We start from the raw sequence: 22,627 nt of genomic DNA on the forward strand, positions 1-22,627 counted from the left end.
GTGGCACAGTGGCGCAGTAAGAGATGCAGGCATGTCTAAAAGCTTAGTTAGTCTTTATGCACCGTTGCATGTTTATGATGTAGCTTACATTGCTATTCGGCATGTTTTGTGGTTATAGTTTGTTTTCCATGTTACCGTTACACTTGCTGTGGGTTATGGGGACGTGAACAGGGTTTGACGAGAGGAGGAGCTTTCAGACTCAACGCCCCTTCATCTCCCTCCACTCCGCCCCAATCGTGGCTAGAGCGATCCAGATATAAATGGTATCGATAACGATGTTGGTGTTGATATTGTTTGAGTTTATTTTTGTCTCCTGTATTCGATGCTACGGTTTTCACAAAGAAATAGCTAACTAGCTGAGCGCGGGTGTGCGTCATTAATTTCGAATAGCAGAAATGGGCTATTTCAATCTCAAACCGAATTAGTAAAAAAGTATCTGTATTTTCTATCACTATACTCTCCTTGCATGTACTTTGGTTTGGGATCGATATTAAATCTTGCAGTATCGCACACCAGTTCCTCGCTCTTCTTCCGGGTAGAAAAGTGCAATCAGGTGTCGCTCTCCCTCAGTTTACCCGCTGTCATCATGGCGAGTGTTCACACATCATCCAGCAGACCTTACCATCTGGTTATTTTCGGAGCCTCCGGATTTACGGGGCAGTTTGTGGTGGAGGAGGTGGCCCGGACTGCATCCGAGGGTCCGCGAGGGAACCTCAAGTGGGCCGTGGCAGGCAGGAGCAGGCAGAAGTTGGAGCAAGTTCTGGAGCAGGCGGCTTCTGTCCTCGGTTTGTATCGGCGTTACTTTAAGTCAAGTGTCTTTTTTGAACTCATTACTGTTTTGTTTCATTGACATTTAACTGCAGATGTTTTCCTTTTTTTTTTTTTTTGCCGTACCGAATGCAACCGTGAAACATTAAATTGCCATTCTTAGACTTATCTGATTTCCCCTTGATCCAAGTCTACTGATAACTCAAGTAGTGACTTAGACCCTAGCTGCTGAACTCCAAAGTGCAACCAAACTAACAACATAAAATCACAAATCACTCCTATTGACCACGAATCTAGCCACGGGTTTGCAAACATTTGTTATATTGGAACGTTCATTTCACTGAGATTACCTGCAACATTTGGAACGTGTTGCAAAATGAAGCCAAGTATGCCAGTAATTTTCCAGGTCAACATTCTAAACATGGAAAGTAAAGCTCATCACTAGATTAGAACCTTGGAACATTTCTGGCTATGGTTTGATCTTTGATCCCCCCCACCCCACTGTTTTTCTTTTGTCTTTTGGGAGTGTCCAACAGCTGATGGAACATACCAGCTCAGCTCACTGTTCAATCCCACTTTGAAACACATGCGCACACACACACTCAGTCCCCAGTTCGTTTTCTAACTATAACAAGTTGTTGGTACATTCGAGAAGGAAGGTTGCATGCCGTCTTGAACAGTGATTCCGTTTTACATGAGAGTATTCCTACAGAACAGGAACACCACCAAACCAAAATGACAGTTTAGGCTTCGCAGTTTTTTGTAAGCATGTCATCGCCTTGCTGTATTGCCGTCCATCAAGAGGTTTTCAGTCCCTGATTTGAGTTCAGTAAAGTTAAGCCCTCCATATAGACTTTCCCCAGCTTTGCGCAAATGCCTGCTGCAGAAGTTGGGTGTTTTCATCAGTGTTCATAGTGGCAAGCCTTCTGCTGCATTATTTAGCAAGAACAGATCCTGTTTTGAGAAACCTTCCATGGCTTGCGTAAATTTTTACAACGAATTGGATCTGTGAGGCAGCCATAAATCTTCTCGAATTGGTGCTGGACAGAAGATCTTCTTACCAGGTGGCAGTTTTCAACACTGTTCTACTTTCAATCGTGGAGCCATACAAAAACTGCAAAGCCTAAACTGTGACCTTGTTAACAAGCTCGTTTTTGTCTTATTTATAAACTGGCCCAATTAGTCAATCTTCAAATCAGTATTACATCTGTGATGACATTTTCCACCAGTTAGCATCACCGTTTTACGGAAAAAATCAAATTATTATGTCAGCAGCTTCTTGCAGAAAATTTGAAAGTGTTCAAATCAATTATTTTGGTCACATTTATGCCACATTCAGTGTATTGATAATACTGCGGACACATTTCCCTTAGGTGCACATTTGACACTGTTGTTAATCTTAGTTTCATGAGTCTGATTTATTAGTGACTACAGTTTTTGTATCATTGTGAATGCTGTCTTTGACTTTACAGACTTTGTCAGATTAGATTATTCTTTTTTTTAAATACAAAAAATATATTTATACTCTTATATACAATAATGCTCATTGTACCCATCTAAAATATGCCGAGTCATGTTGCGTTGTTTACTTGTTTGATGTCTTATCAATTGCCAGAAAACGAAATATCTAAAGAAATTGTCTCAGTGCTGCAATTCTGTCGTGCAGAAACGAAAGTCTTTAAATTTCTGTAGAATTTGCGTTAGAAAGCTGAAGAGCTGAATTACTTGGTTGAGTGGTTGAATATAAATATTGAATGCAAAGTTTGTGCTGAAATGAATTGATGGCTGAAACACTCATGACAAGCTGATGGGCAGTTTAAGTGAAACAGGAAATGTGCGTTTATAGTAGGTTATATACATATTGCAACAAATTAAATAACTGACTATATACTGAATTGTAAAGCATTTAAATTAATACTGGAGTTTCCGCGATAGCAGATCATGTGACTATATAATAGAAAGGTTTGTTTATTTGAACAGTTCGATTCAGTAAGTGAAAGTCGAGTGTTATACTCTGACAGTGTGCTGGTTACTTTTTCTGTTGAAATCCACTGACTCTCCTGTCACGTTGCAGAAAAGCCCGAGCTGAGAACTGAAGTGGACATCATTGTTGCAGATGTAGAGGAACCCGACTCCCTGGCGGCCATGTGCAAGCAGGCTGTCATTGTTCTCAACTGTGTGGGTCCTGTAAGTATGAAACAGCATACTTTTTTTTTTTTAGTTTAGTTTTTTCAAACGCTTTCCTCGTATAGTGACACACAATTTTTGTAGCCAACATTTCCCACCTTTTCACTTGTGACTGTGTCACTCTCTCTTCCTCTGACTGTCCCACACACTGCAGCATTCATTTACACAATGAAGGCCACAGTCTGACAGCGCACAAAAACGCGTTGTGTCCAGCAATGCTGCTTTGCATCTGGTGACTCATTCAGGTTCTTGTTTCAAACCGAAGTTTGCCTTTTACAGTTACCCAAAACTGTTACTCACCTACCCTTTATCCGTTTAGTCATTGAGACTTAACACGTTATAGTGCCAGTGCATTTTCTGTTCATCTTGAAATGTCATCCCAAATCTGAATATTGCAAACTTTTTGTGAGTAGTGTATGTCGATATTTTATTTGATTGATTTGTGTTCATGTTAATAGTACCGGTTCTTTGGTGAGCCCATGGTGAAAGCCTGTGTGGAGAATGGAGCCCATCACCTTGACATCTCTGGAGAACCTCAGGTAGGTGTTTATTTTGTTGGATATTAGAGTAAATGGATCACATGATGCACAGTTTTGACTACCGCTGAATCAAGTGTGCTGTTTACAGGAAAAACAGCCTTCTGTGTTCAGATCTGCTTTTCAAATCGTATAAACGCCGGTGAACCATTTTTTTGAAATTTAAATTAAAGATTGCAAATCATAAGACCAGGCTATTATTAAAAAGGTCATCAGTTCCCGCAATTCTGCAAGATCATAAGATCTGAGTTTGTTGAGAAACTTACTGTCCTAAAATGTCACATTGAAGCAACATTGTTTTCATTTTATTTATGAGTGGTCATTTTGATTTCGCAAGTCGAACTTTTGTCAGTTTCTTTTGCAAAATTGTCACTCAGTGGTGATCGACATATGAGGGTCATGTAATTATGTAAATAAAAACAACACTGAATTCTTGATCTAAATATTCAATAATTTGTCAGCAGTCATCTGGTGAATTAGTTTCTTTTATGCAGAATTTAGTTTTCTAAAAGTGCTCTCTTCCATATAGTTTCTGGAGGGCATGCAACTGAACTACCATGACCTGGCAGCCGAAAAAGGCGTGTACATCATCGGAAGCTGCGGGTTTGACTCCATCCCTGCTGACATGGGGGTGCTCTACACCAGGGAGCAGTTCAAGGGTACATGGACATTCGTGCATGATTGGGATCAACTGTTGAACTCATTAGCTATTTTTTCTTGGCCAAGTTGATATTTTGTCACGTCATCTTCAGGTACTCTAACTGCATTGGAGAGCTTCCTGACAGTCGATGCTGGCCCGGAAGTATGTGAAAACATTGCAGACAAGCCATTACAAAAATGATTTGCTCCATGTGACGTCTGTGTGCGTTTGTCTTCTCCTGACAGGGAGGATGCATCCACGATGGCACGTGGCAGTCGGCCATCTATGGCTTTGCAGACGGCCACAAGCTGCAGAGTCTTCGCCGGAAGTTTAACTATAAGCCGTTGCCTACTGTTGGCACCAAGCTGAAACGCAGGTGTTGTATGTTGCAAGGCTATTGAAGTTTTACGAAGTCCCAAATTTCAAAAATGTTTTCTATATTACGGGTTTTCACCCATTGCAGGCGGGCTTGGAACGTATCACTGTAGTGTACATTTATATTCAGATAACATCAGAAAACTGTGTCTTTTGTAGGGGTACGTTGTTCTACAGCAATGAGATCCAGCAGTACACGGTGCCCTTCATGGGTTCTGATCCGTCAGTCGTCAAGAGAACACAGCGGTTCCTGGTGGAGGAATATCAGGACACTCCGGTTTGTTTGTTAAAAAGAAAAAAGTTGCATCTGTTCCCTTTGGGATTTTTTTCAGTCAGTAAATCCTCTATTAACTGCACAAATATGACTTTTAAAATACACTAACCATATTGTATTGAGCAGCCAGACAGAGATGCATCCGCCAGCTGTGTGGTGGTAGCATTAGAGAAGAAAAAAAAACCAGTAATATATTGTATGTCTGTAATTCCAATTGGTAAACAGGAATATATATATTTTTTTTAATTGTGTGTGCCTTTTGTCCAACAACATACCTTTCTCTGCCGCAGGTCCAGTACGGAGCCTACGCAGGTGTTGGTGGTATTGGCAACGTCATCAAATTGATGTTTGCCGGCATGATATTCTGGTTTTTGGTCAAGTTCAGTTTCGGACGCAACCTCCTCGTCAACGTAAAGTGACAAATACAGAAATCTCAGACTGAATATTTGTATTTGAATGCTTAAGTCTTCTCTGCTGCTTCCCAGCACCCAGAGTTCTTCTCCTTTGGACTCTTCTCCAAGGCTGGACCAACCCGGAAGCAGGTACATGTGCACAGTGAAAGAACAGAGCCAAAAAATCCTAGAAGACTTTAGTTTAAATTGTATAATGCAACGTAGCCTGATATGACTTGTAAAACCGCGTATCCCAACTTTTTATTGAACCAAGGCATAGTCTACATTAGAAAATGTCACAATAAGTATACTGAACTAGTGATGAGCTTGTCTTTATAAAGAAGGGGACCCATGTATCACACTTTTAAATAACAGATCTACTGTATATGTGTTTCAGATGGAATCGTCCTCATTTCGGTTTGCTTTCTATGGAGAAGGTTACACAGAGGGATTGGATCCCACCCAGGGGAAACCCAATGGCAAGATTTGCACCCTAGTTCAAGGACCAGGTAAACTACAAGCACTTTTGTTTGAAATCTATAATAAAAAGGGTTTTTTTTGTTTTTTGTTTTTTTTAATCATGAAGCTCTCAATTGTTGAGTACCCTTTTGAGACTCATTAACATTGTTTCTCACTTTTTAGAATGTGGCTATGTGGCCACACCCATTGCTTTAGTGCAGGCAGCTCTGACAATCCTCAACGAATCTACAGCTTTGCCCAAGAGGTGAGTCATCATCCCAAAAAAATGCAGACTTGCAAGTTTACTAGTGAACTCTATAATCCCCACATATAACTGTTCATAGGTGTTGATGGTATTGAACCAATATCGGCACAAATGGTGTACCACAGTGCAGTTACGTCATATTTACAGGTTGGGAGTTTGATATAAAACCCATTTTGTCCCCCCCCCCCACCCCCCACTCCCCACTCCCCCATCTTACTAGTGGAGGAGTGTATCCACCAGGAGCCGCCTTTGCAAAAACTACCCTGATCAAGCGTCTGGACAAACATGGCATCCAGTTCTCTGTCATCTAAGAAGGTTCCTGTACAGCATTGGGCTCCAGGTTTTACTTGAAGCATTTGAAAGCAACTGCAGAATAACAACTAGAATGTTTCAACAATGCATTTGTAACCATGCTTTTTGCACTTATTTTTCTGCAGAATGCAACATTACTAATAACTCAAGGCTTGCAAAGACATAGGCATGATCAAGCACTAGCACAATGTTAGCTTTAGTAAAAAGGATACAATCCAGGATTTTTTTCTCATCTCATACAATCATAAATTTCTTTTAGCTGCACGACAGCTTTCAAAGACAGTTTGTGTGCTGCTGGGAATAGCAGTCTCATGTTTGTGTGTATGCTTACTTTTGCTAACGGTATCGTCTACTGATTTTTGGTAGATAATGCTTGGAATATCATCATAGTCATCTTGTCCAAATATGTGCTGTAGTAAATGTTGCTTTTGTGGCCTGGAATGACAAACGGCATGTTGATCTCACTCCAGACTTTTTTGCATCCAAATGTGAGTGAGGTGTGCAAATAGCAGGTTTAGTGGATTTGCCTCTGTGTGATTCATTTTGCTGTGTATGAGTCTTCTGAATAAAGCCAGCTCCTCAAACAGAAATCTTGTGCTTTCATAGCACTAATGTTCCTTGGATACATTCCATCAGTGCGATGTTCACCACAATGTTTAGATTCATTTAATTCAAGATATTGCCTTAAGAAATATTAAAATGCACAGTAAAGAAAAATCTCAGATAAAATGCAAACATTTATTTTTAAAAAAAATAGTAATTTCCTGTATATAAACTATGAATTGCTTATGGCATGACCACTCTCACTATTGGCAGTGATGAGCCTTCCCCCTTTTTTTTTCTTTTTTCGTAGCATGTCAGCACATTGAATTGGAAACAACGATCTGCGAGAATCTATGCTTCATCTAATGATGGCTGTTCATTCCGTCTCCTGATTGAGCAACTGATGAGAGTAGATAACATCCTCATAGTGGTATTTTTCAGTTATGCTCATGATAGAATGGTGGCATCGTATTCTACTCAGAATTTTCAGTACTTCAACCACTGCAAGCCTGAAGACAGGGGAGCAAGTATGGATTACATAAATAACCGGTTTATCCAGAATAATAACCATTGATAAAACTTCCAATACCTTGTGTCTGGAGCTTCTGGGGGTTTTTGTTTACAAATGTTGTGAGCCTTCTGAACGAGGTGATTTTTGAAAGACTGGAGCTGAGGCAAACATTCATTCTCTCCTCTGAACCAACTAGATGGCAGGCTGTCTGCAATCTTAACGGAGACAGGATAGTGCAAGTTTAATGTATGTAATGTAGAAAATATAAGCTCTTCCATTTCCCACATTAACTCATTCACTGCCATTGTTATAGACGTAAAATATTCATTTGAATTATTTCTATTAGTTTAACTTTTTTTTTCCATTTTTGTTAAGAGTATGAAAACGTATAATTTTTTATTGTACATTTAGAACTGATATAACATTTTTGATAAATCGTGAGTTAACTCGTGAAATCACGCTCCTAATTTTTAATATTTTCTTTTCTTTAATCGCGTCAGGCGATAATTTTTTTTAAATTTTAGTTAATCTTATGACTTCAATAGTTAACTCACGATTAATCATACATTTTATATCTGTTCTAAATGTACAACAACAAAATTCTAGGTTTTCATACTCTTAACAAAAGTGGAAAAAAATGTTAAACTAATAGAAATAGTTCAAATGAATTTTTGACGTCAATAACCGTCAATGGCAGTTAAGAAAGGAAACATATATATATATACCCTTTTGCATGCATGAAGGTCATTGTTGGACAGCGTCTGACTGCAAAGGGCGATCATCAGATATCGGCAAAGTAATTTGTCCAACATCAGCTCCTTCAGCGCAGAATCTGGCAGCAGTGGATCCCATTTTCCCATGTTCCCTAGCAGCTAGCACAAGCAAAAAACAAACAAAAAAATACAACATTTAAAGCATGAATTAACATGCTCATCACACACTCATACAAAAAAAGTATGTTCAACCATTAACATTGCAGCATCAAAGCAGCAAGCCATTTTCAATTGGTCAATAATGTGCAAAAATAAAATTTGTGTGGACTGACCGATGGTATAGATTTGTGAAAAGAAAAAGTTGATTTTACCAAATCGTGACATAAGAGGTTTCAGTCTGACATTAGCGATATGTAATCGTAGCATTATGATACCTTAATAGCCATCCAGAACTGCTGGTTCCTAAAGTGATTCTGTGGAGACAACCTGTCCTCTAGGTACCTAAAGCAGAAAGAAAAAGTAATTTTAACAACGCGTTTTAATCAAAGCTCGAGGAAAAAAAAAAAGTGGAAAAAAACCCTGACTTTTTGGGGAAGAGCGGAATGAAGACGTCTTCATCTACACAGCTCCTCAGTCGGCCAATCACAGCCTTGGTGAGCGTCTGTGGACACGAATGCACATATGAATGAACTACTTACAAAATACACAACTCACAAAAAGTTAGGGGCATTCTATTCAGCTTTCGGGTGTAATTTCAGGATGAACATAACGGTACACCTTTTCCACAACTTGCTGTTCTCTACAGTTTAATGGATAAATTGACAACAGATCAATGAATGGATGAATACATTTTGTGAATTGAAATCTAAATAGTCATTTTCATCATGCTGTTCACATCTTTACATCATGAACACAACATGACAACTGACAATTGATCTAAAGTAATTAGCCATTGTGGGACAGTCATCGGCAAGTTACAACAGAGAAAGACTGGAAGAGACATAAAAAAGCACAGAATTGGACATATTTAAAAATGAAACTAACCAGAAAATGTTTTTGTCCATTCATAGACCAAACACCTGTTAATTTTGCCCTTCAGCTCCAGAAGTTTAACATTTTTCAAATTACGTTCACCTGTAAAAGCTATTGTGTAATTTCGGTTCATTGTGAAGTTTCATCCAAAAGCGGAATATCGGAAAATTTGTGTCAGTAGTAGGGGTGTTAGAAAAAATCTATTCGGCAATATATCGCGATATTACAGCGCGCAATTCTCGAATCGATTCGATATGCGGCCGAATCGATTTTTAAACATACATTTTTAATGGGAATATTCAACTAAACGTCTTACTTAGGGTTAGGATTCACACATTAAGCATGGAAGATTGTTATATTAATGGAACATTAAGCCTTAATATTTTATTTCAGTGCTGTTCAAACATGAAACAGACTGCAACCTGTTTGTTAAATGCAGTGGCTGAGTTATAAGCCTGAATTTTCAGATGAATAAATACATTTTCATACAAGTCTTACAGTGTACATGTACAAGTTTACTGATTAGTATTTTCTAAATTTGAGTAAAAAAAAAAAATAATCTCAATAATCAATTTATAGATTCATATCGGGATTAATCGGTATCGAATCGAATCGTAACACGAATTGAATCGCCAGGTACTAGGCAATTCACACCCCTAGTCAGTAGTGTGTATTTTAAAACAAGCTTACCATGACCGGCTTACTCGGCTCTCCTTCAAAGATTGAATAATCCTCCCTCAGCTGGTGACACAGCTGGGTGAGACAGGTTGATTGATGGAGGGACATGGGGTCCCAAACCAGATCCACAAAGGCTAAACACAGAAGAGAGTGGAAAAAGGTTTAGATCAGCGGTTGTTCCTCATGCAACCAAAAAGAATACATGAAAATGGGCGTGTATATGTGTTACCTGTTATTTTGGCTATGACTGTCCTTTCGATGACATTAGAAAGCATTTCTCTGTCTAAGTGCTCTAACTCCTCGTGACCGTGGCCGTGACAACATGTCTCCACCGCAGTGAACCATGGGAGCTTTTCAAAGCCCATGCTGGCATCCTGACACACACACACACACATTCAGTCCCCTAAAATCTACTGCACACGTCAAGATGTGTTCTGAACATACAAGTACCTTTACAGGGTTCCATCCAAGCAGCTGGTGCCTTATGATAGGGTTAAGCAACTTGGGCAGACAGAGCGAGATGTAGGCACTGTGGTAAGAGTCCGAGTAGAAGCTTCTCCATTCCTCAAAGCGGGACAAAATCCTTTTAACGTCATGAAAGTCGTCATGAACGTCAGAGAAGACCTCTTGGGACTTCTGCAGGATGGCAGCTATAGAGCAGATAAGGAAATGAGTTTGTGTCCACATCTCAAGTGGATCTTTTTTCCCTTACCTGTCTCCTTCTCCAGATGTTCTTCCTCTTCACTTGAAAGAGGTGCATCTTCAGGTATATCGCAGTCTTCCACAGGTTTATCGCAGGTGCCTTGCACCCTGCATTATGAGTCATGACATAGACTGTAAAATCAATGATGATAACCCATTGCAACAATTTTTTTTAAACTACTTTCAGGGCTTTGTCGCCTCCTTGTGGCACAAAAATGCACATAGGTTAGTTTTTCACATTCCAGATGGAAAAACACAAATTGGTGAATAATAGTGAACTTACGTCTGCGTATCAGCTCCATTGGTGGAGTTGTCGTTGGCTGAGATGAAACAGTGGGGAAGGAAAAGTGGTTCATGTCAACATCGAGTGATCCTTATTATTATGGCTCATTAGCAGACATAATTAGAAATCAATTGAGATGTCGATTGATGTAGCCGACTCACAGCTGATCTGCTGCAGGTGCTGGGCATGCTCCTGGATCTTCTGTCGTCTCTGGGCACACAGCACCTCCATCTGGCTCGACAGTAGCGTGTGCAGCTCAAGCTCCAATGAGTTAATTTCAACAATCTGTACTCAAAAAGAGTCTTGAATAAGAAAACCAACTGAAATGTGACATATAAATACATCTCCTTAGCATCTACAAATCAAACAGCCATCGTGTGCTTTAGGTGAGCAAATCCAATGGTGCCTTACTTTCTCCCGCAGACACTCCACCAAATTGTGGGCAAAGAAGGTCATATCTCTGTAAAACTTCAGTTGTTTCTCTGATGAGCTTTCCTCCAGAGATTCCACAAAGGTTTTAGCACTCTCGGCATCATCCTCCATCCGACTCAGCTGGGCCCGCCGCGCACTGTGCACCTCCTTCAGCGAGTCCAGTCTGCAGACAAACATAATCACCTGAAGCACTTGGACCAATTGGCAAAGTGGGAATACATTTAGGAGACATTAACCGCAAAACCTACGTTCCAGCTATCCTCCTCTTAACCATTGAGACAGTGACAGAGGAGAGCATCTTTGGGATTTTGAGCCCTGCTGATTTCTTCTTGTGTCTCTGATGTTTATCGCGCTGGATGCTACTGCTGCTGGTCTCACTGCCGGATGGGCTCTGAGTGCAAAAAAGGAAGCAAAAAAAAAAGAGAGAAAAGAAACAGTCAAGGCAACTTCAGTGGCAAAGAAAAATTGGAACAAATTTAAATTCCATTAATCCATTCCAGGTACCAAAAATATGGAGCCACAACACTGACAATAAGATTTGGTATTGGAAAAAAATGTCATTGTGGAAAAAGCTGCATTGACATTGAAACAAGTATTGGCATTGGAAAAGGTTGTAGTGAAAAATAAAATACAGACATAAAAAAAAAATGCCATAAAAAATGCCATTCTGCAGATTTTGTTTACACGCTCTCTTTTTTTCCGGGTGTCACAGGTTTTCAGTTTCAACTCTGGTTTTCAGTTTATTTTCTCTTTTTTTCCAGTTTCAACTTATTGGCAGTGTTTTAACGTGGTGGGCGGGGTTGGGGTTGCGGGCGGTGCTTTGAACACAGAACGCCTTCCAGCTTTTCAGGAGAGGAGAGCGCTGTTGGCTAAAGGCAATATTCACGGATACAAGTTCACCAGGAACTCCTAAACCGCCTGTAAGCCACAAGGTTATATGTGGTTATATATGTTACCTGTGGCATTAAAACCACCATGTTCGAAATTACTTTATGCATCATGTCATGCTACTTTAGCTAACGTGTAACTGGTTAACTACAGAACCATTAACACTGACGCCACAAGGTTATGTGTAGAAAAAACACAGCTTTACAGGGTTTAGCCTGTGGCTCTCCTTGCCCATATGTAAGGGAATTACGGAACCTAATTGCTTCTTTTTATTTTTCACTTCATCACATCTGCAAAATTTACTATTGAAAATTGAAAATGTTGTGGCCATTGAGCATACAAGTAGCTGTGCCTACTAAAGGGATAAGTAATCTTACCTGTGCGCCAGTGCAACTCTTCACTCCCTTCCCAATTTGTGTTTCTTCCCAAAGTTCTTGCTCCTCTTCTTCACTCCCTGACAGACTGCCTTCACTTCCACCTGACATACAAATAACACTTTAAGTCCAACCATTGCAGACCTGTACAGAACAGTGCAAACTCTCCTAATGAAAAATAATCTAAACTGCAAACAATTTAGTCCTATTAATTAAATTATAGCATTGATTCTCTCAACTGGTGGCTCGGGACCCAAAAGTGGGTCGTGGGGCCATTTTGGGTAGGTTACAGTCTAGCAGAGAGGTAGTAATTGCTCGCGATGGATAATTTTAATTAATGCTAACTCTACACAGGAAAGCTGGAGCCGAGATTTGAACCACAAACCTCAGAATTAATCAACCACTTATTCACCATGCTACCAAATTAGATTATGTTTCTAAAAATGTCACTGCATGTATTTCTTCCATACCAAGTTTCTCCGCAATCCTCTCCTTGATGCTTTTTAATAGTGGGGCAAACTCAATTCTTTTCTCGTGATCATCTGGCCCATCGTCGTCGTCAACCCTGTCTTCATCCTCATCCTCCATTTCCTCCTTGTGGTAGCGCTCTGGGGTGCTACCAGACGAGCTCCGGCCATCTTTGTTCAAAGAGATGAACTCTTTCTGGGCTCTAGTGTTACGCCGCTGCCTCTTGGCTGCTTCAATCGCCCTTGCATTGGGGATCATAACTGCACACAAAATAAACATGTGACACACACTGTTAGCATTTGCTCCAAATATTGTAGCACCCCATCACATGTCAACTAGCCAACAACAACAAAAAACACCTACTTGGTTTAACAGCAGAAAAGCTACATTTTGTGCTCGATGAAGAGGATCTGGCAGATCCATCATCATCATCATCATCATCATCATCATCATCATCATCATCATCATCATCATCATCATCAACATCATCATCATCACCAAGTTCCTCATCATTGTCATCACTTTTGTGAGAATTATGTGGTGATGCTTGGATGTCATCATCTTGCCTGACAGAGGCTGATGGGAGGATCCCTTCTTGCTCTGGGAAAATAAGAGAGAAAAGTCATAATCCCTCCGAACAGGCATGACATCTTTGATATAAGAGCTTTGGTTCCCAACTCCTGTGTCGACAATCGAGATACATTAGTGTGCAGTAACATATGTGTGCTGCCGGAGCTTTTCCAGTTTCACTGAATTGGTTGGAAAATTATTCACTACAAACAATTTTTTTTGGTTCGTCTATCTGCGCCAGTGACATTTACTGTAGTAACAGGTAGATCAATTAAATAAAACACTTCTACTAGGGGGGAGACAGACTTGAGCAGGATTTTGAACAACTTTGTCAAAGCGGTGAAGAACGAGGCCACAGGTGGCTGTCCCAGTGACAAGCACACTGAGCCAATGCTCTTTTGTGTTCAAACGTGCAAGTTCTGTGTAATAGCACTGTACTGAAAAAATACTAGTGACGTCATCTGTGACTAGTCGACTTTTACTCGCCTTTCATCACATTAGCGTCAACTTTGAAAAGTCGTGCAAGCTAACCTTTCAAATGAAGAGTTACCTACCAGCGTTGTGGTTGTTCCTACTAGGTGGCGCTTCCTTTTTCCGTATTTGGAACAACACGGCTTTATCAGCAGATTTCTTTAATTTAAACTCGGGTTCCAGAGCTGAAAACAAAAATGAGGTGCAAGATTCAGTGATTAGGACCACTAATAGATAAAATGGTATTATATTAACTTGTTTGTCACAGTGATGTTTTCCACGTTTAGACATATTTACGTTCTTTGTCGTCAGAGAAACTGAGGACTGTGCTTGTTTTCTTCTTGATGTCATCATTGTCTTTGCCATTTACTTCGTTGTCTGCCGTCATTGCGAATGTCTCCACGTCCTCACCATCACCATCACCCACCTTTGATGGAGTCGCTTCCCGCTTTGAACTGCACGATATCCCACGGGAATGGCCTACTCTGGACGGCTTATTCGCAACTACTGCTGCCACCTTCTCTGATTCGGCTCCATAACCACTTTTAACCGACGTTTCCTCATCACTCGAGTCCCCTTTTCTCTGTCGAAAATTTCTCCTGGGCTTTTTGTTGAACATTTTAACCCCGCAGTTGACAGGTGAGCATTTGGATCGCAAAACGGGGTACGTCGCGTCAAAAAGTGTTTCGAAGTGTCGTGAAAAGACGTAAATGTAGTTTGGTGCACGATGGGTTATGTAGTCGAACTTGTCGATAATTTTTTGCGTTTTTCTACTTCTTTAATTATTATTATTAGTAGTAGTAGTAGTAGTAGTAGTTGTTGTTGTTGTAGTAATAGTAGTAATATTTGTTATTATTTACCGCCAAGTGACATCTCAACATGTGACCATTTGCTTTATATTTTTGGGGTGTAGCTGCCCGAAGTGAGTTGGGCCACTTGCCACATTCAATATGGCGGCGAGGTTTACGTACAAATCCTTTTAATCTATGTTTGAAATCTGTTTGATAACTACACTACATTTATACTTTTCTACACGTTAAGAGACGGTATCATTTGATGGCCGTTAAAAATAGCCCCGGTCCTACCAAATGAATGGCTCAATAATATATTTGTGCCGTGCGTTCAAGCTTTTAATGAGTTCCCCCCACCCATCATTCCCTTTCATTTACGTTTTATCCCTCCCCGGTGTCTCTCCTCCCACCCTTGCTGGATAGACGTTAACAGCACTGCTAAGCAGCCACTCGGTAACAGCAGGCCAGGCAGGCAGTGGTCGTCAGCCATGTTGTTGGTGTGACACACTCAGCAGTCAGCACAGCGAGCTGTCAGCAACAGGTCCTCCCGAGAAGTAACAGCAAAACTAAAAACTTCAAACATTTCTGCCTCCCTTTCACTTCTCTTCGGACAATAACGTCGTCGGCAAGAGAGGCTTTCCCTGGAACATGATATTAACTTAGAACATTTAGAAAACTCGGACATCTTTTTTTTTTTTTTTACCGAGCGAGACAGCAACCAAGGGTAAGTTCAAATATTGTCATTAACTGTCGTTTAAATAGTGTAATTTCGCTTTCAACCGACTTATCGTGTCCCATTGCTTGCAATAATGTCACAAATGTAGGCAAAAGCTGCATTCTAATGACGAAAATATAAGGAGTGAAAAGTAATAACATGCAACGGGACGTGATTGGGATGGCGAGCTCAATCGTGCTTTCGAGCAAAATTGTGAATTGATTGACAATAAAAGAGCTGTCTAAGTGCATATTGTGTGTAACTTGGGTATCAGTGAAGGCAGATTTGCAAGTGCAATACTTTAAACTAGTTGAGCAGGTTGCAGGCAGCACACGAGAGATCTGAGAATGTGTGGCTTGCACACTGAGATAGGAGACGTTCATCTCAGCCTGTTTTTGAAAGTACTGTGTACGAGGTTTTCTTTAAGTAGTGGTTCTTAAACTTTTCACTTAAATTACTATCTAAACAATTGGCTCTCCAAAGTTCCACCATTTTGACCAACACTAGAATTCTGCAGTGTCGATCTAAACAGGACAGTGGTTTTATTCATAAAATATACATATTATGCACAGTTTGTATAATAACAGTGCGCTTAAATATGACTTACAAAAACTCACTAAATTGTATTGCAGATAAAAGTTAAATAATAACGTACTTTAAAACAAAGTTAAACACAACAGAACTGTGGTAGGCTAAGGTGATTGTTTACATGTCACTAAAGGGAACCCACGTACAGCGAGTGGTACGAGTACCACACTTGAGAATCACTGCTTTATAGCACTATTGCTCAACACTGTGTTTGTGTACATTTGATTGTCTCATAGTGTGACGCCTGTACTGGATATTATCCAAAAGAGGCACAAAGATGGCCCCTCATTACTTAGATGCACTACTGACTGGTAACATTATACACACTCGTGCAGCTCTACGAGATCTATATGGTTGCCAAGAAATAAACATTGTTTGATAAACGAGCCCAGATTTCACACTGAGGCAGTTTGTGGGTAAATTGAGACAAGGTCATTATTCCAGTCCAGTATGTGCCTGTATGTTTTTTGACTTTTTTGTTTTTTGATGGTGTGCCATGAGATTTGTCTAATGTAGAATATGGGTTTGTCCCAGAAAAGTTTGTCTAACACTGCTGGAGCAGACACCGTTTTTTTCTTGGCACACTTTATTTACTGCTGCTACGTCCAAAGATGACAAAATACTGCCATAAATGCATCACCTTCAAATGCACCCAGTATAAAACAGTGGGATTTTCCCCAGTTTTGTCATAGTCTCATATATTGACAAATCAGGGCAAGGCAAAGAAACCAAATTCAGCAGAGAGAGCCTTGCCCTGCAGCAACAATTACGCATTCTGTGAAACACTTTAAAAGGCCAATGCAGGTTTTTTTAAAATGTGTTTCATGTTGTGACATTTTCACCTATAATGCTACATGATTTAATAACATACTATTAAAAAAGGGTGTCAGTGTTTCAATCACGAGTCGTAACTGTCATGCCGACTAGGGCACCCTTGTTGACTGACCGCAGTATCAGATACAGAAACCAAACAGCTGCAATATTAAATGTATGTTTGTTGCACTGCATTTTCTTTGAGTGCCTTTTTTTCAGTTGAACTCTATTGCTAAAGGTCATGATGAGGAAAATCCTGCGTCAAAGTGAGTAGGAGGAAGAGGAATCGGTGGTTAAAAAGACAAGTCAGACATGGAGTCATCGACCAGAAATAATGTGCATGGAGTTACTGGCGTAAAGTCAGTGTGCAAGGTAGAATCAATCGTTTGTAATACAGTACGTTTGTATTGTCAAATACATGACATGTTATTTCTTTGTTCTGCCAAAATGCTGCCTTGTTGTGATTGTGAATTTGACTGTCACTATAGGCTAGTGCTCATTGGTCAAATTGCCGGGTCACTTGTAAATCAAGGTACTGTATTTAAGAGGCAGACACAAGGAACAAGGAAGTGGGTGTATTAAATACCTAAAATGGCTTGAGGTAGCATCTCATCTCTGTCTAGTTCAGTATGACCCCCTTTTCAATGTAACTGCATGGTTTATTATTAAACGATGCACTGATTGGAATAACATCTCCAGGATTCATGGCTATTGCAACACGTAGCCAGTGCCAGGCAGGCTATTTATCCAACAGTTGAGTGTTTTGTATATAACGAGTGAGACAAGCATGACCTTTTCAACAGCAACTGAAGCCAAGTTGAAGCATTTGAGGTTTGACGAGCGAGTATGACTGAATGACATACTTCAGTGCAGCAGTCTGTAGTGTAGATGTGATAAATGGAACTGCCTGATGTCTGACGGGTGATGAACAAAAAAAACGTCTACGCTGGTCACAACAGTGGAATCGCCGAAGTCCAACACAATCCGTTCAAAGATGCTGGTCAACCTCCAATTTATTTGCATTTCACCAAATATTTATATAAATGAAAATAATCACAACCAGGCTCCATTGCAATTGCTTCATTAATTGTACAGGCAATGTTTTGAGTTACATTTTATCAGTATAGTATATCTAAACTAGTATATCTAAATAAAACTGCAATGTACCCCCGTTTATTGCGGGAGAATTGAAATTTAGATCTTATACTACGTATTGTTGTGTGTTAGATAGGTGCCTTTGAGAGGCGGTGGCCAAATGTGGTGGCGTGTGACGTCAACAAGCCTGCTTGTGAGTGCCTGAGCCAAGTATTAGGGACAAATTTAGCACTTTTTTCTGACAGTGTAGCATGGATACTGGGTTTTTAAGTAGGACTGCATACTGCTATTTTTAACTCCAAGTAGTTTGTTACAGTCAAAAATGACAGGTGGTAACTCAATCACTGTGTATGGAGTTGCTCTACTGTATGGAATACTGCAATAAAGCTATTCTATTTATGCAGGAAGTTGATGCACCATCAAAACGTAGCTTTTGTTTCATCTTTACTTCTAGAATATTCCCCGTGTTTCATCGGGCTGCTCTTTGTGCGCTCACACTCTCGCCCACCCAGCCTACCTTGTTGTGGCTGTTGCAATGCAAATATTAAAGATGCTGCTGAATTCATTTGGAACCTCGTGACAACTTTGACGGATGGCCTGTGTGTGCGTATTTGTGGGTCTCACTATATAGACAGGGACATTTTTGAGATGTTTACAGCAAGGTGAAAACTTGAGTTTGCCTATAGTCAGCCACTTGTGTGTGACGACTCTTTTTGGTTTGGTTTTGTCCATCAGCCAGTGAACAATGATGCTGTCAAAAACGTCCACTTTCCACCAGGGTTATTTAAGTTTTGATTTTGCTATTTCAAATACTTAATTTTTTAATTTATTTTTGATTATTTTAATTAGTTTTTAGTTAATGGTTTTAGCCAGCATTATTTTAAAGCACTCATTTGTATTTATTTTATTTTATTAGTTTTTTTCTATTTTAATTTTCATTTGTTTTCGTAAACTATAATAGCCTTGCTTTTGTTTATTTTTTTCCAACTAGCTTCCTTTTCAGGCTCCAAAAGGCTGTGGTCATGTTAGCAACTATCATATGTTACTTAAAGCATCAAAAATTATATATGTACCCATAAATGTGTCCTTTCATTAAGTGTACTGTACATGATGTAGCAGTGACATCTTTTTGTATGTTGTACATTTATTTTTAATTGACCTATGAATACAGTTTAATTGGTGCATTCAAAGGATGTTATCTATGAGATATTATGAATGATCGGGTTACTGCACCATTTGGGAGTCATGTTTATACTCCAGAGAGATAACGAGCTATAAACCAAAGAGGAGAAAGCATCAAGTAACTGAGATCGAGGGAGAGGACCTGAGACAAGGGAAAGGGAGGAGAGCGACAGATGGCAGGCAGTAGATTAGTCCTGCTTTGCTCTCTCCTTGTGGGCATCGATTGAACACACTCAGTCCAACTGCACCCTCACTTTGTCATGCCTTTCTATTTTTCCAAACTATGTTTTGACGATTTGTAATTGTACCTCCTAAAATAACTGGTCAGTCAGGCATTTTTTGCTATGCTGTTGCGTTTTAAACTTTTTCTCCTTGGATTGCTGTCACATCCAAGCTGTCCCGCCGCCAAAGTCCATGACGGCTTCCTGTCAGCTGACTAGGGATGAGGAAATGCTGTTTTCTGATTGCTGGGAAGGAAGTGTTGAGTAGAAACACTGGAATGTGTCCCGTCTTGCTTCCTGTGACTTTATCATTTTAGTCTCACTAACTGACGGTGGCAGGTGTTCAGCGTGGAAGCTGCAGATACAAGCAAGGCATTTGTTTCACACTTTTTTAAAAAACTGAACTTATTGTGTCCTTTTGTGTTGACTGCTTTTCAGAAGTACTGAAGCTGTTACAGAACTTGTGTTACATCATCGTGACATTTGTTTATTGATGTTAGTCTTTTTTTTCCCATTGATTGCTGGGTTGTGATTATTGCGATTCAAGCATAATTCCCATGCTTTTTTCAATTTCAATGTATGTGCAGATGTTTACAGTTATAGGTTGTCGCGTCTTTACAAGTTTAATTCATTCCGTTAACACTCGCATCATGTACTATTATTTGTGTGTTTAGTTTGAACTGCGAGTTAACAATTAGAAAGCTCTTTTTTTAAGGTTTACTACTTACTTTTTGAGATCAGTTGAGTTCACTGCCACCATCTCGGGCTTGTATTTCATATTTTTTCTCGCAAGTCACACCAAAAATTCATTGAGAAAAACTGAACTGTCACCACTATAAAACATTAACTGTTTAAGTAATAGTCTAATATTCTTAACACATTGCTGGTGCTGTCATACATGACAAGTTTTGTATCGCAGACATTAGAAACACATTTCAAGATGTAGATTAAACTTGAGAGCTTCCTTTTGTGTCACTATCACCACTTTCTTACTCCCTCTACTGTTTGACTGATGGATTTTAAACCTTTACTTGTTGAGTCATGTACATTCAAAGCATGCGAACAAAGAATAAATGGAGACAGAAAATCATGTTGCATAAGCTCTACTGACGTGACATAAGTCAGCATATGACTTTTAGTGTCACCTCAAGCAATAGAGATGTAATATTTTAGTATGTTTATTGCCAAATACAGCATACGCCGGTCTTTCCAGCTAATGTAAATGCCACATCTCTAGCACTAATAAAGAGGGACTGTGAACGTTGTTGGAGCCTCTCCCAGTGTGCTTTAAATGGTTTGGGAGTTGGCCTGAGTTGCCCAAGCAGAGGAGAACAGGAGAAGCCCTGTTAGACTGTGCTGACTGACCAAAATCTCCCTCCTGTTTCCTGCCTGCCTCGTTCGCGCCACGGCTGCTGTGCTGTGCTGTCCTCGCAGCAGTGCTGACTGATGACGGGGCTTCCACTGTCTGTTTTGCAGATGGCTGCAAGCAGTAGCTGAGGACACCATCAGGAGTTCATCCACTTCCTCCGTCCCCGACACCAGCAAATATGAATGGTAAGCGGGATCCTTGCTTGTTTGTTTGAGTGCTCTGTGCGCATGTACGTTTGAATACTCCTCTTTGCGGTAGCTATGATAAGATAACCTTTGTGTGCAAGTAGATCTTAAAATAAACATTTATAACGCGTGCCACAACTGCCGTTTATTTTAGTTTTGTTTCGCTGTTTGATTTTCCCATAGATTTACTTGGCCACAGTTGTGGATACAAATTGCAAAGTAGAAGTGTGACAGCTCTCAGTCATTATCATAACATCATTTTCTGTGTGTGCATGTTTAATTTAACACTTACCAAGTTTAGGGAGTGTCTAGTCTCGCTGCTGTTTGTGGGCCATCCCCTTTGGTGCCAAGTGCTTGTTTGCTTTTCTCAGGTGAAGGTTTTGCTTCCTGGTGATGATCACCAGTGTGATTTGTTTGAACAAGGCTTTCTGCGTGTTAAGGTTATTAACGTCATGTATAATTCAGAATGACTTGAACAACTGGGAGATTCACTACAAGGACAAAAACATACCTTGGCCATACAGCAATTAGATCTTTTTTGTGCAGTTTCCACATTTGTGGAAATACTTTCTACAACATTTTGGAGTGTCTCTGTGAATGTTTAAACATTTGCAAAGTCAGAGTTCAAGGGTTGTGTTCAGAGTTCTCATGTTCCACTAATCTACACCAAAGTCACCCAAGCTTGGATGTACAATCTAGACCAGGGGTGTCCACACGTTTTCAGCATGTGAGCTATACTTATAACATGACAAAGGCAAAATGATCTGTCTACAATATTCATTTACAATCACATTTTGAAGTCTTCATAACGTACAGTTTATGGGATAGGCTCCAGCACACCCAAAGGCCTCGCGAGGATAAGGTGTTTGAATAATGGATGATAAATGTTAGTGCACCTTGCGTAACTGCATTTTACCCATATTGCACAATACAACGGGTGTACATTTTTTTGCCCTTTCTGATGCTGAATGGACTTTATAATGTTTTTCTATCAATGGCCCGAAAATACAGCTCCATGTTTTCCCTCCTTCAGCCAGTCAGCTAGCTGTCCTGGTTCCTCTCACCACCACCATCACACTGACCGATTGGCAACCGTATGGCTCAGGGTGTAGAGACGGTCGTTCAGTAACCAGAAGGTTGGCTGTTCGGTCCTCGCTCTCCCCAAGTCATGTGTCGTTGCGTCCTAGGGAGGGACACTTCACACACATTTCCTCCAGTGCTACTCACACTGGTGTATGAAAGGTGTGAATGTTTGGTGGTGGTCGCAGGGGCCATAGGCGCAGACTGGCAGCCACGCTTCCGTCAGCCTGCCCCAGGGCAGCTGTGGCTACTTAAGTAGTTTACCGCCATCAGAGTGCGAATGTCTGAGTGCATGAATAATGTATTCATTCCATTGTAAAGTGACTGTCTAGAAAAGCGCTATATAAATCCAATGCATTATTATTATTATTATTATTGCAACACACCATCGTAGTGCCCCCGCAGACCGGCCTCACGCCCGTTTTTGAGTGAACGGCTCCTACAGCTGGATTGGAGGCTCATAAAGAAACTGCTAGTTCGCTAGAGTTTTGCCAGAATGTGCCGTAGTATGTGCATGCATGTTATGCATGTGACATACGTATGACTGACTATCAAACAAGTGACAAATTTCACAACAGATAATAGGTGGGTGTCTACTTTTTTTTTTTTTCATTCACTGCCGCTGACAGGCAGCTATGTCGATAACAAAACTGAACTCTGGGAAATGAAAAGGTTGGAAACATAGAACTGTTCAAAATATCTATTAAGCATAAAG

The 22,627-nt window shown here is 40.2% G+C and overlaps 3 protein-coding genes across 8 annotated transcripts in view; 2 read left to right on the forward strand and 1 right to left on the reverse strand.

The window, feature by feature from the left end:
* Positions 1–6,798, forward strand: LOC147176984 (saccharopine dehydrogenase-like oxidoreductase). 2 transcript variants are annotated; one of them, XM_086070512.1, is made up of 13 exons: positions 1–263; positions 571–785; positions 2,843–2,955; positions 3,414–3,494; positions 4,021–4,150; positions 4,244–4,293; positions 4,377–4,507; positions 4,666–4,783; positions 5,071–5,190; positions 5,266–5,322; positions 5,570–5,681; positions 5,815–5,896; positions 6,117–6,798. In XM_086070512.1, exons 2-13 carry the CDS (start codon positions 587–589, stop codon positions 6,205–6,207), a joined length of 1,284 nt encoding a protein of 427 aa, XP_085926638.1. In that variant the 5' UTR covers positions 1–263; positions 571–586; the 3' UTR covers positions 6,208–6,798. The 2 variants fall into 2 exon arrangements, with proteins under 2 accessions (XP_085926638.1, XP_085926637.1); XM_086070511.1 differs by having other exon boundaries at positions 1–785.
* On the reverse strand, positions 6,533–14,540 carry gcfc2 (GC-rich sequence DNA-binding factor 2). Its single transcript, XM_086070509.1, has 18 exons — positions 14,171–14,540; positions 13,957–14,058; positions 13,196–13,432; positions 12,835–13,092; positions 12,368–12,468; positions 11,351–11,493; positions 11,082–11,265; positions 10,832–10,955; positions 10,671–10,707; positions 10,398–10,495; positions 10,136–10,335; positions 9,915–10,059; positions 9,698–9,819; positions 8,560–8,636; positions 8,410–8,476; positions 7,988–8,134; positions 7,341–7,477; positions 6,533–7,260 (listed from the first exon to the last, which is right to left on the reverse strand). The coding sequence occupies exons 1-18, from the start codon at positions 14,490–14,492 to the stop codon at positions 7,128–7,130; spliced, it is 2,634 nt and encodes an 877-aa protein (XP_085926635.1). The 5' UTR covers positions 14,493–14,540; the 3' UTR covers positions 6,533–7,127.
* Positions 14,217–22,627, forward strand: part of itsn2b (intersectin 2b) — a 27,844-nt gene continuing 19,433 nt past the window's right edge. For 4 of the 5 annotated variants that reach the window (XM_086070504.1, XM_086070506.1, XM_086070507.1 and 1 more), the window contains exons 1-2: positions 15,097–15,388; positions 20,755–20,832. In XM_086070504.1, coding sequence (XP_085926630.1) covers positions 20,826–20,832 — 7 coding nt within the window. In that variant the 5' untranslated portion in view covers positions 15,097–15,388; positions 20,755–20,825. Of the gene's footprint in view, positions 14,513–15,096; positions 15,389–20,754; positions 20,833–22,627 lie in introns of those variants that run through there. The other variant, XM_086070505.1, reaches the window with a different exon arrangement.

The sequence above is a fragment of the Leptonotus elevatus genome, chromosome 3 (genome assembly GCF_054856555.1).
Source record: "Leptonotus elevatus isolate MCC_2025b chromosome 3, RoL_Lele_1.0, whole genome shotgun sequence".
NCBI lineage: Eukaryota > Metazoa > Chordata > Actinopteri > Syngnathiformes > Syngnathidae > Leptonotus > Leptonotus elevatus.